This window comes from Clytia hemisphaerica, unplaced genomic scaffold (genome assembly GCF_902728285.1).
Source record: "Clytia hemisphaerica strain Z4C2 unplaced genomic scaffold, Clytia hemisphaerica genome assembly, whole genome shotgun sequence".
Taxonomy (NCBI): Eukaryota; Metazoa; Cnidaria; class Hydrozoa; order Leptothecata; family Clytiidae; genus Clytia; species Clytia hemisphaerica.
In genome coordinates, this window is record NW_027103473.1 from 564,469 (window position 1) to 577,461 (window position 12,993).

General features: G+C 34.2%; 3 protein-coding genes across 5 annotated transcripts in view; 1 reads left to right on the plus strand and 2 right to left on the minus strand.

The window, feature by feature from the left end:
• LOC136798491 (DIS3-like exonuclease 2) overlaps nucleotides 1–12,993 on the minus strand; it is a 426,120-nt gene that overhangs the window by 188,748 nt on the left and 224,379 nt on the right. The gene's annotated exons all lie outside the window — the stretch shown is intronic.
• The window catches only part of LOC136798519 (uncharacterized), a 21,432-nt gene continuing 8,439 nt past the window's right edge, over nucleotides 1–12,993 (minus strand). Inside the window, exons 2-6 of one of the 3 annotated variants that reach the window (XM_067055150.1) lie at nucleotides 8,005–8,162; nucleotides 2,185–2,229; nucleotides 1,204–2,041; nucleotides 662–859; nucleotides 1–425 (exon numbers count right to left, since the gene is read on the minus strand). In XM_067055150.1, coding sequence (XP_066911251.1) covers nucleotides 1,293–2,041; nucleotides 2,185–2,200 — 765 coding nt within the window. In that variant the 5' untranslated portion in view covers nucleotides 2,201–2,229; nucleotides 8,005–8,162 and the 3' untranslated portion in view covers nucleotides 1–425; nucleotides 662–859; nucleotides 1,204–1,292. Of the gene's footprint in view, nucleotides 426–661; nucleotides 860–1,203; nucleotides 2,042–2,184; nucleotides 2,230–2,826; nucleotides 2,989–8,004; nucleotides 8,163–12,993 lie in introns of those variants that run through there. The other 2 variants (XM_067055149.1, XM_067055151.1) reach the window with 2 other exon arrangements.
• LOC136798500 (uncharacterized) lies at nucleotides 4,955–8,290 on the plus strand. The gene is made up of 5 exons (XM_067055124.1): nucleotides 4,955–5,282; nucleotides 5,475–5,531; nucleotides 5,785–6,650; nucleotides 7,249–7,470; nucleotides 7,938–8,290. Exons 1-5 carry the CDS (start codon nucleotides 5,234–5,236, stop codon nucleotides 8,220–8,222), a joined length of 1,479 nt encoding a protein of 492 aa, XP_066911225.1. The 5' UTR covers nucleotides 4,955–5,233; the 3' UTR covers nucleotides 8,223–8,290.

Genomic DNA, 12,993 nt, shown 5'->3' on the forward strand with positions numbered 1-12,993 from the left:
AGTTGCATTTTTTCAACACATATATTTATTTTATCAAAAGTAAGAACCAGCCTTACTTTACGAGAACTGAATTATTATGGAAAATATAATAAGAATTAAAGTTTACAAAGAATATGGTGAGAAGAAAGTCAGTTGAAAAGAATTTTCACAAAATCTTCAAATTTGAGTAAGGCAGTGACTGTATGTAGAGTACTGTGTAAAAGACCATCATGAAATTCCCATTTGATAGTGGTTCGGAAAATTGACCGGTCGTTTGCACCCTCCATGTAAGTCAGCTCGATTGAGTGCATCAGAAAATCTTCATTCTTGCATCGATGGTTATCAAGAGCTACCACTTTGTTTTCATAAAAAGGTTCAGTCTCTCCTGGCATTTTCTGAGCTAACCTCTTCATCTCGGTTGAAATGTAATCCAAACCACTTTCAGGCTGTAAATAAAAGAAGAAATTAGATTTTGCAAAAAGCGTAAAATACTTGTACATCGAGGAAGCTATCGATTTAGGGTGTTAACGGGACTGATCAAACCAAATAGCTAAGTTAAAGGATGTCGAGAAAGCTGCAACAATTAAAAATGGCTGGTTGCTTTTCTTAATCGTAAAACAACGAATTTCAGTTCATTTCTTTCCATTACTTTTTCCTCAAATAAAAAAAGACAAATGTTTACCTCGTGGCGGCACTGATTGTCATCATGCAGAAAATGGATCTTGATAAATTCGAGGTTCACACCACTAATTTGAATTCCAAAGCTTAAGCCCTTCAAGTATTCTGATTTCATGGAGGAATGGAATTCAGCATTGGCATCGATTTGGTATTTTGTTTTGGTGTTTCGTGGATTGCCGTGGGTTGATTTCATTCTTAAAGCCTATTGTGAAGATAAAAGCAAAGTTTACTTTTGTTTTTTTTGTCCAGGCAATTGCTGGGTAGAGCTTAACGAGTCTAAAGTACTGATTACTATAAAACCATAGATAATAAAAAAAGCAAGATTTCAGTGATAATGCCAACAGTTGAGAAAGAAAATACGAAATCTAGCCTAATGAGCAAATAGTTTTTTCGAGAGATTTGAGGTAAAAGTTAGTCGAGATGAAGAGGTATGGTATGGTAAATGTTATATTCACAGGGCAAAAAGGAATTGCCAAACAACGCTCTCTTCAAACTGATGCAAATTTTAGAATCCAGCTACAACAGAGATGTTAAAAAATAATCTACCTCAATGCTACTGATGTTTGATAAGAGATTGTTCATGAAATTTCCAGCAGCGATTTCCATAAATGGGAGGTTGTTTGGGAAGAAGGTTTTTAGGAAATTTCGTTTGTCTTCCTGTGTTTGTTGTGACAAAATGACTTCCTTTGAGTATTCTTTATTTTTAATTGTGAAGCTCTACCCAACGCCAGAAGAGCTGCATTAGAATCTGGGTTTGCTTTCAAGTGCAACATTTCATCTTCAACAATGATTTCATAGTTTGAATCAGTCAAAGTTGCTCTCAGCGTTGTGGCTGGTGTGAAATGCATGTACTTCTCTAAATCAAAGACGTGAATACTGGATAGAGGCTCACCGTGATCCGATAGATAATAATGTGGCCACACAGCATTGAAGGTTTTCATGTCTTTCACTTTCATCACTGTTTTACCAGCATCATTGATTTTGACATCTGCATTGAATGCATTGTTTGGTTCATCAGAACACGGATAGAATTTACCAAAAACTGCTATACTCCATTCATCACCGAAAGGGTTGCTATCATCCTTCATTGCGAAAAAATGTGGATTCAAAAGTGATAATTTGTTGGAGAGAGGCAACAAACCAGACTTGGAGCCAATGAAGCGATAATCAAAACCATCTGCATAGCATCCATGTTTATACGAAAACCCTTCTAGACCAGTGATTTGAAAATGCTTGGACTGCTTGATATCGGCTGCGTTGATTCCGACGGTTGAAGTTTGAGCGCAATTGACACTACCTCCAAACATTTGAAAAGCTTTATCAATATTGATAAATCCATTGGTGTTTAAATTATTGACGGTGATTGTCTCCACACTTGACCATCCTAATATGGACAGAGCAAAGATATTTAGGTGCACGAAAAATAAGATGCTTTTAGGTAGAGTTTTGATATTTTTGAAAAGGAAAATATACATGCGATGAATCTATATAATATCTTGTCATAACCTAGGAAAATGTTGGTTTTACCTTTTTGATTGAACATATCTGGATAGCAATCTTGTCCGGAGGAACCTAGGAAACAATATACATAATATATTCATTATATTCCCTGATTAAATTATGATCAATTCTAGAGTTACGTGAAGCATCATAAAATGGGCTTTTCCAGAAATAGTTCGTGTCCCCCCTGTTGAGGATATCGGATATCCAGGGGTTAACGATTTTTGTTCAAAAGTGGATATCCAGGGGGTTGAATATCTACAAGGGAGCGGATATCCAGGGGGTAAAGTGTCTTTTCAAGTAAAAAATACGATATCCACGGGTAACCATCTTTATAAGAGAGGATATCCAGGGGGTCTTAATAAAGTAGCATATCCAGGGGGTTCGTAACAGTGGGGGTAAAATTTCTTTCTGGAAAAGCCCAATGAGACTCGAGAAATAACCCTTCTCTACCATCCAATTTAGTTACTAATAATCCAACACTCAAGGTTAGAAATTTATAAGGAAGAACTGAAGGGTTTTCAAAAATTAATGTCTGAAAGTGTATCTCTGAGGTGTTAAATCCCTGATCAAAATATTACAACCAAAATTCCAACTTGCATTAAAATAGTTATGAGATAATCATTGATTAAAAAGTTTATATCCCTCATTTAAATCCTATTGGCTTACCTTTCCAGAAGATTCCAACCAGAAGAAACATAATAATCAGTTTCATTTTTGAGTTAAATTAAGTATTTGTTTTTGTCAATTGCTTATATTTTGTTTGTTAGAGTTTAGAATGATGAACTGTCCCAAATTGCAAATGTTTTATACTGATTTTTGGGTCGTGGGAAGTTTGTCGCAATGCCAAGAATCAAAAGTCTTCAAGTTGACCAAAAAGACCGAAAAGTTTATGTTGTGTTGAAATCCAAAGAAAGTTCAAAGGGAGTTATCGATTTATTCCATTTGATGCTCAATTTTGCGGTATTTCACTAATTATAGGTAGGCAATGTAATTAAGTTATGACGTTGTTGTCATTACTTTTGATATATTCATTAACCCAGGTTAAAAAATTGAACTTAATCTTTTCACTTTTTTGAAAATTCAAATAAAAAGCCAGCTGAAAACTAAGATCATCGCTGCCAACAATGGCTCAACAATGCCTAAATCTTACTGTAAAACTTTTTAACCCTTTAAGGCCTTTAAGTGCCAATGCCGTGTATATCAGACATGGGCTGTATAGGTAATGCCTAGTTTGTATTAGAGATCGTCACTTTTGGTCTAACTCGTAAGAATTGGATTGAGCTTAATCAATAGTGAGTCTTTCTAGCGAGATTTTAAGCCAACAAGTTTAAAAAATGCAAAAATTTGACAAAAATGCACTTTTTTTTTACCATTTTTGGTCAACGAGAGATCCAAGAACCTCCAAATTTAGCCCTACTTTACTTGATTCTGTCATCTAGGTGCCTACTGGGCACCTTTCCGTCATTCAGGCAGGCGCAAATAGATTGAAATTGAAAAATTGCATTTTCGTTTCGATTTGTTTTATTTGAAATAACTATTTTTTACCTTTTTTTAAGACAGAAAGCGATTTCTCTTAAAAAATGAACTTAGAAAATACAAGAAACCATTTACCTATTTTTTGCATAAAAGTTAAAAATACATTTAATATCTCAAAAATAACAGCGAGTGAAGCGAGCTTAATTATTATGTGGCACCCAGATGGTGAAATTTTCATCCGACACGCTAAAGCTCTGAAGGTCGGGAACATTTTCAACATCTGGAAGGTTTACATTACAGAATTTTGCGAGAGCACGTCAAGAATTTTGCAGCGGGAGGTCTGGTAACCCAGCCCTCGTTTTCGGGGATTGGCGGGTCCAACCGAAATAGTTTTAGGTTTACGGGGAAGGGCTGTTGAGCCCAACTAAGGATGCGGCACATCAAAGGCCGATTATTATTCCTCTCCCATGGGAAATTGGCCCGCTTCCTTTAAAGCTTTAGCGTGGGCGGCCGCCAATCCGCCATCGGAATATCAGATAAGCTCAATTATTATGGTAAAAAGTCGTCTCGGACGACGCCGGGACGGCTAGTCTTGTGTAGTATGTATGCTACCTTATCGGCCCTTCTTACGCCGGCCCTTCTTACGCCGGCCCTTATAGGCGTTATTTTTAGGCTCTTGGATTAATAAGGGCCGGCGTTAAAGTTGCCTGTACCAGACGACCACGGTATTTTTCTCGACACCGTTCCGTGAGTGATCAAAAAATCGCGTATTGGGATAGAGATATGCTAGCGTTAAAGGGACTGGTGTAAAAAGAGAAACTTTGCAAATTTTACCTAAGTGGCGTTAATTTTTGACCATTTTTCTCTAATTAAAGGATTTTGAATATATGATTTGAAGATAAATTATCCATTATGTTTTACTCCATATCTAAAACTTCGCAAAAATCAGTGATTTTCAATTGAATTTTCAACAGTTTACTACTGAAAAATGATATTTTAATGTAAATTGAAGCATAAATAGCCATTCTAACAAATTTTGGCGTTATTTACGGTCCTAATTGGCGAAAGCCCAAAATCAGGCTGTGGCGTAATAAGGGCTGGCGTTAAATTAGGGTCGACGTAAAAAGGGTCGATAAGGTATTCAATTGTCGAGAGTGCTGGATAACACCAAAAAGTATGAAAGCGGTAATTATTACAACGAAACATAAAACTCAGAGTTCTGACATGAACTTTTTGGTTTGATTTTTAACGACTTTCAAACAAAGCTTGAAATATTTAATTAACTTGCGGTTTTGATTAAACGATTTCATTCATTTACAGGTAAAATGTCAGCCAAAAAGAATGAAACTCATCAATCGAGTCGCAGCCGATTATTTGAAAATTTGAACTTTTGACTTTAAAGATGCGGGGTGGAGAAACTGACTTAAAGGCCTTTTGTGGTGAAAGATTGTGAAATATTTTGCCATTGTGTTAAAAGCCTTCATTGAGAATCGTATATAAAGCTGGCAAATTTCTGGTGAACATCAAATCAAAATTGAAGAGAAAACAACAAACAACGAACAACAAACATTAATCTGAAAATAAAAATTTCGACAAGATGAGGAGAACAACAATTCTTCTTTTTCTAATGGATATCGTTTTGAAAGGTAGGTATACACAAGGATCCTTTTCACTTGATTCAAATTTCACAACTCATAACATCCAAATAATCAAATTCGTTTCTATTCTTCAGAATGATCTTTTATCAAAAGATGGATGCTTTTTTCCAACGATCAATAAAATAAAGTTTGAAAAGTAATGTCACTTTAGCCTAACTCATTGTTGAATTTCATTTCAAGGTTCGCTTGCGATTGACGAAAGATGTTATCCAGACATGTTTGTCCAAATAAAGAGAAGTAAGTGTTTATAATGTATTGTCTGTCTCAGAGGGATCCGCTTAGTAGTTTTTTCTGTCAGTGAGATAAATGAAAGAGTTGAATACCATTACCTTTTTTCATCGTTGAGGATTTCTTTTAATTCTATGTATTAAAGCTCAAAAACTCTTGTAGAGGTTAAAATTAGTGAATCATTTCTTAGACTTTCATTCTATTTTTATTTGCACAATATACTATCAGACATTTTCATTGATTTTTCAATGTCTTTTCATAGCACAATCAGTAACAACTTTATCCAAAGCAGTGACTGACTTGGTACACACAGAAACAGATGCTCACATCCAATCGGCATTATTAGCTGTCCTCTCAAAACCAGATGAATATGTTTGTCACTCTTCAAAACCCAATGGTTATGATTTAGGAATCACACATTCAACAAGAATCATATTCCCAGAAAACCTAAGAATTAATGGAATCTCCAGCTTCAAGCCGAAGTTCTATTGTCACGTAAATGCGTTATTCAGAAGCTCAGAAGCTTCAGAAGATGAAAAATACTATTACCTTGGTCAATACAAAGGATCTTACCAATTTTCAAAATGGTTGTCGCTTCTTGATCCTCATTTTTTCTTAAAAAACGATCGAGGAATATACTCAGTATTCACCAGTGGTAGATTCTATCCATGTTCATCCAAAAAACAACCTGATTACAATGGATTAGTGAAAGTTGATTCTCGACACGCAACAACGTTCTCTGTCGACAAAACCAACACGACATCACTCATATGGCCACATTACTATATGGCTCAGCATGGTGAATCGAAAGCAGATCTTATATTGAAATGGAGAGATTACGTCATCTTCTCCGATGAAGTGTTATACCATGCTACACACCATAGCAGTAATAATCATTTCTTTATTATCGACCAGAAAATGCAACTAAAAGCAACACCAAATTCAAGTCCAATCAACTCTGTAGGAGACTTTGACATCCAACCAAACTTCTGGTCCTTCAAAGTAGATATTCAAAGACAACACTGGAAACAATTTGTGGATGAATTCTTTCCCAAGGAAATTCCTTTCACCCTCATACCATCGCTTAATTTGAAGAAAGATATCGTGAAAAAGATTGGTGATCTTTATGTAAGCTTAAATCATGATTTAAAGGAGCCCCTCTCGCGCAGACAATGCCCGACACATTATAATTGAGAAATGAACAAACTTGTCTGTTCCATCTGTAAACCCTGGGAGAGGTACTTAGGAAATTTGAGGGTACGGTATGTGCCGTCCTTAAGGGTACCTTTTTTGGATTTCCAAAGTCCCACTAAAATCAGAAAATCAAATATCAGTCCCACTAAGGGTCGGAGAAATAGGAAAGTTTCAATTTTTACCCCTCGAAAAGATCAAAATGTGTTCAAAATTGGTCAAATTTTGACCAATGAGGGTCGTAAAATTCATAAAATTTTACTTTTTTGTTTTCTCCTTTTTAGTCCCGGTAAGGGTCCAAAGTTGGACCATAGCTCGCAACCCTAGTACCTACCCCAAATCAAGGGTAGGTACAAAGCTGCCACACAATTTCAACGTTTATCTAATATTCACCACGTCCATTGACGTTGAAACACTGTTATGTGCCAGCTAGGTAGTTACTTAGACCTTTGATGAAAACTTTTGATTTTCATATTTTAAAGTTTTGTATACGATGACGTATTATCAAATATTTTAATGTTTTTTTTTATTCTAGAGCCTCACATTGACGACCAGACATGGCCGTAAAGACAACGAAGTACTTGATGGTATCCCAAAATATGAGATTGCGGCTCAAGGTTACATCAGAACGCAATTCCATCCTGAAATTCCTTTTCTTGAAGACAATGTTGAGTTTTTGTTTACTACAAGTGCTGGAAATGTCCATGATTTTGAGATTACTTTCGATAAATCAGAAAACAAGTGTTATGGTGAAGGGGTAAGGAAAAAAATCTTCAATACATTTCTCAGGAAGGAACTTTATACTTAAGTTCAAATACAAGTCAATTTTGACCTCTTTTTTAGAAAATCTCATAACTTTAATTCTAAATATTAGTTTTTGACATTGATATTTTCAGGAGTGCCTTGAATTAAGTAAAAGTTTACCCATATACAATTTAAAGTCAAAAGCACAATTAGAGCGCTCTAGGTCAAAATTTGAAATTTATTGAAACTTATTTTGGACCAGCCGGTAAATTAACAATTCAAAATATGTTAATCCCTTTTTAATTTCGGATTTCGTATTTATAACCTTTAAATCTTCCTAGATATGCATTAAAAGCACAAATTTCTTGGATTATCTCAAATAAAAGCAATTCGAGCATCATTCTATAAACTTTCCAAATATGAAAATTGAAAACACTTCTTCTTTCGATATGCAACATTTTTCTCTTTCTTTTTTTAAAGGAAAGAAATGAATTGGACCCTGTTTTGAAGAAATTGTCAAACAGGGTGATCTTCATGGAGGAATTACCTTACGGTGTGCACGATGAAAAGCCAAGGCCATTCGAAGGTGGTTTTCCATGTAATGGAGGTGGCTTCCGACTCAACTCTATCAAGTTTGAATACCAGCGTGGTTTTCCGGTCCGTTCTTTATATCATATCACTGTTGGCTGGACTCACAAAATGCTGCTACATGAGAAAAAATATTATATGAAGTTCCACGACTTTTGGAACACTATTTTTAATTAAATCTTTTCATGAATTTCATATTTTCTATAAAACCTCTTCACAATAAAACTTCTTCAAAAAACTTTCTCATATAGAGTCATATCACCAGTGCACGAACGGCCCCAGTGCACGAACGAGCGTCTTTGAACTTGAAAAAAACAACCAAAAACAAACTTCTATAGAACTTCCTTTGTGCAGCAGAATCCTCAAACTATTCCTTGCAATCTCTCCAAAAATTAAAATAAACGAAGCACTAGAACAACACCAAACCGATTTTGAACGAGGCCAAGTAAAAAAATCACGAAATTCGGGATTTTTGTAAATATGGCTGATCGCGAGAGAAAATGTTCTTTATAAGAAAATTTGCGCAAGAAGAGTTCTGAAAATGACTTTCCTCTTTTAAAAACCTGTTATCTTCCATCACACAAAATTTCATTGAAACATGTTAGCTCATTAATTCAAAATCTACACGTTTGTTTTTTATGATAACACCTAAAATTTGGCTGAGCCTGGATGTGCTCATTTTTTTAGCAATTTTCAGCCTAAAATGTTCTTGAATGCGTTCTCAATTTTTCAGACTACTCTGAATTGACAATATTATGAAAATTTAGAGCACTTAAAATTGGTAAAATTTGGACAATATTTGACCCTCGATTTAAAAAAATCCATGCCTAAGTTCGGTTTAAACTGCTTGAAAAGAGGAAAAAATTGTATAGTTTCTTGTAATTTTTTTCCAAACTGAGGCTGGGCATGTTTTTACGATGTTCTTAATTTTTCGACGAATTTCAGCATCAATGTTCTTATAAACTGGGTTCTAATTAAAAAAAAGTGTATGGTGTTCATATTTCCCAACTATCAGCTCGGGAATTTTTGATAATTGAAAGCCATAAAGATTTAATTGGCCCGACCATGAACATATAAACAACTGGAAAACTCTATCTCCTAATTTGTGTTTTTGTAGAAAGCACTGCTAGCTTTGTTGTCGCCTGGTTAAAAAAATAAAATGAAACAATAAATTTTGATGTTACACCTCTTGGGAATACCTTGCAAAAAACGTCAAAACTGCGACAAAAGTCTTTGTTGTTCTACTCTTTTCAACTCGATATTACAAAGAAATTATTACAAAAATCATCGTCAGCTTGTAAAAACTCCGACTAATATTTCTAAATTTTGACTCAAAAGTATTGAATAATTTTAAAGAGTATGGGATTCAAATTATGATATTCTTATGACACAGGCTCTGAAATTTGGAAATTTTTGGATTGACGAAAGTGATTCATAAGTATACACGCAGTTGGAATTCTGTATTTCAGCGTTAAAAATATGTTGATAAAATACATGCTTCTTCTTCATGTAAGCTTCTAAAAAAAATGCTCAATTTTTAGAAATTCTCAAGAATGATTCTTTTGTGAATTACAAGTAATGTTCTAGATATATCAATTCTTTTACCTAAGTAATTCAAAGAAATAAATTTTGACGGAATATTGTCGGATTTTTTAAACCGAGTGAGCCACATAAAGATTTCTCTCTTTAAAACTAACTTTCTAGAAATCTAAAATTTTTAAAATAACCATTCCTATTTCATTGGAAAGAAGAAAGAAAAACTTAAATGTTGATGGGTCATTTATTAAAGGGACATAAAAGTAGTAAAATGTAAACATTGGGCGAACCACGTGTCATTAAAGAGAACAATTAAAAATCACGTGTCTAAAACAAACTTGTAAAACAATTGAACAATCAAAATTGGCCATACTTGGTTTGATTTAAATTTTGACATGTGACATTTGTTTTGATTTTGTATCCGCTGCATACAGTTTGTTTACAAATTTCGCAAGTACTGTTATGTCCCTTTAAATTCGGTTCATTTCATTAGATCAAAAGTGATCCTCAATTGAATAAAAAAGTTGCTTTCAGAAAGTGCTCGAAAACGTTGAAAATCGACCTGTCCAATTTTTATATTAAAATTGTCAATCGCAATAGCCTTTACAACTGATGGAGCGAAAGGGTTTAAAATGTTCATCAAAATCATTTCAATTTACTTTTTAAGGAAATTTTCCTCAGATTTTTGGTTCTAGACTAGCTTGGTTCTGTAAGGCTGGATGTATACCTCGAAACCATTGAGTTTAAAGCCAGAAGGGCTAGAGTTCAATCTCTAACCTTTCTCAGGCAAGAAAAAGTGAAGCCTTAAAAATACCCCATATTTTTGACGACAGATTGAATCTATTAATTCCTTTGTTTACGATTGATATTTTTTTCGAAATTTAACGGTAAATTTTAGTTTCAATCTGTCATTTGTGTAAAAACCAGGCGAGCCGCTCAAGGCCGCGCAACTTTGGTAGGATTTGTTGGTTTCAAATCCTACCAAGGAGATTGTCTTTCGGCCCTTCGGGCTTATACTTCATTGCTCGAAACCCGTATGTAATGCATTTTTACAAATTTGACCAGGTTTTTTTGCCTTTTTCGACGAATTTTCTGTCCCTTATTGAAATTCAGACCTTCCTTTATATAATAAAAGGTCATTTAGACAGCTAATTATCATTTTTAAAGACTGAAACGAAGATAGTGATGTATCATGCTTCTGTTTAATTTGATAGGTCGATTTTTAACGTTTTTGAGCACTTTCAGAAAGTATAACTTTTGTATTCAATTGAGCATAACTTTTGATCTAATGAATACAATTTAATAAATGACCCATCAAAATTTAAGTTTATCTTCTTTCCAATAAAATAGACACGGTTTTTTAAAACTTTTAGATTTCGAGAAAATTAGTTTCAAAGAGAGAAACTTTTTTGTGGCGCACCGGGTACCAAATTTGAAATACAGCCGGCAACGAAGCTCGCTTCAAACACTCAATACAAGATAAACATCCAGTCGTTTATATAATCATGGCCCGACTGGTTTTTTCTCAGAGAAAAACAAAAGTTTAACAATAGCATACCGTCGTGAATCTAAAAAAAGACATTGATTTTTATGTTTGACTGAAATTCAATCCCATCACCCATTGCGTTTATTACGCCTGCACGCAAATTACACTCAATTACAAAGAACAAGTAATAACTTTCACGACTTTTGATAGACGAAAAATTTTGGGGATAAAATTAAATCCGTGAAGCTATGAATGCCATCCTCAGTCGCTTGAGGCTCCCTGCGGTGGCAAAAAACATTGAATTTGCTGATAGATAATGGATTTTGACTGAAAGTTCAATTAAAATGAATTAAACTTGTTTGGCCTTGTTTCATTGATTTATGTAAATCTACAACCGTTTGTTCTGAAACATGAAATTTAGACTAAAGCATGATGCACAGTGATCCTTTTATAATGATATGCAACTTTACTCCAAATAGTGCACCGCGTTGAATCTAAAAATATATTGTATTTTTGACATAAACATTACTATCGATGTGTTTGTACGATTTCCAATCCCATCAACTTTATTGCGTTATAATCTCTTTTGCACGTTTTCCATGAAGATTTTATCTTAAAATCTGGGCTGAAGATGAGTAAAATTTTCAAAATTTTATAACGTCATCAATGATGACGTTATCATTTTTGAATATTTTTTTGCTTTTTTAAATCTATATTGTCAATTCCTATCACATGTTAAAATTTGAAGATGATTGAATAAATAGTTCAGAAGTTATCAGCACAACTTTGAAATTTTACCGAGAGTTTTTAAGCGATTTTAGCTGGTTTTTACCATGTTTCACAATAAAGTCATATAAAACCTGACCTAGAAGACCTATAACCCTAAAATTTTGCATAAATACTCTTAATAATAAGATTTTGTTAAAAGTCAGAAAGTTTTAAGTCGTTTGAAAAAATTTTCTCCGAGATACTGGAGATATACACTACAATAGAACTCCAGCGTGGTAGATTTTACCTCCTGGGGGGAGGTTTCAGGGGTCTTAAATACCGTCATACCGACAAAATTTTGGGTCAAATACCGTAATACCGTCGGTGAAGGAAGCCTAACACCGATACCGATATTATATTTATGTTTTTTTTTCGAAAATAATGAATTAGTTATCAAATCCATTGTGTAGTAACAAATTAGAAACTGTACAAACAAGTCTTGTACCCTATCGGAGGAAAGAAAATAAATGGAAAATAAGAACGCGAGCGAAGCGAGCGCGAAAATTTTTCGACAATTTTCGCTCTCTTTTGTTATTGAAAAACGGCCCTAATACGCTATTGTTAGCCCAAGTATGCCTTGTTTGGTCGCACAATTTTTGATTTTATTTAACACTGACCATTTGTTGGCAAAAATATGCATCATGATGTGAATTCTTTTTTAATCGTTCGATGCTGCACAAGATGTTTTTAGAACTACCTACTTTTACTAATTATTGAAGGAGTAAATACCACCTTTACTGTCTCTGAGTTACTGCAGTATCTGTGTATTGTATTGTAGTAGCAATATAAGTGAATACGGATAGACGACAATATCATTTAGTGCTGACGGAGAAAATTTTATCTAGACTCATTCGTTGGATGCAGTATTTGCATCACAAAAGTTGTCATTAAAAAAATGCGCCCGCAGAAAAAAAACAAAAATATTTGTTTAGATATCGTAAAGTTTTGCTTATTGGAATAACCTCACCATGACAATAAGTCAATAGGACATCGAAGATTGTGCGAGCGAAGCGCGCAAGAAAATTTTACTGGTTAAAATAGCGGAATAGACTTATCTTTTTTGAAAACTTTTCTGCACGAAACTCATGAAGAAACTAAAAGGTTTATACCGAAGTACCGTTATTTATTGATAAAAATATTGAAATACCGACAAAAAAA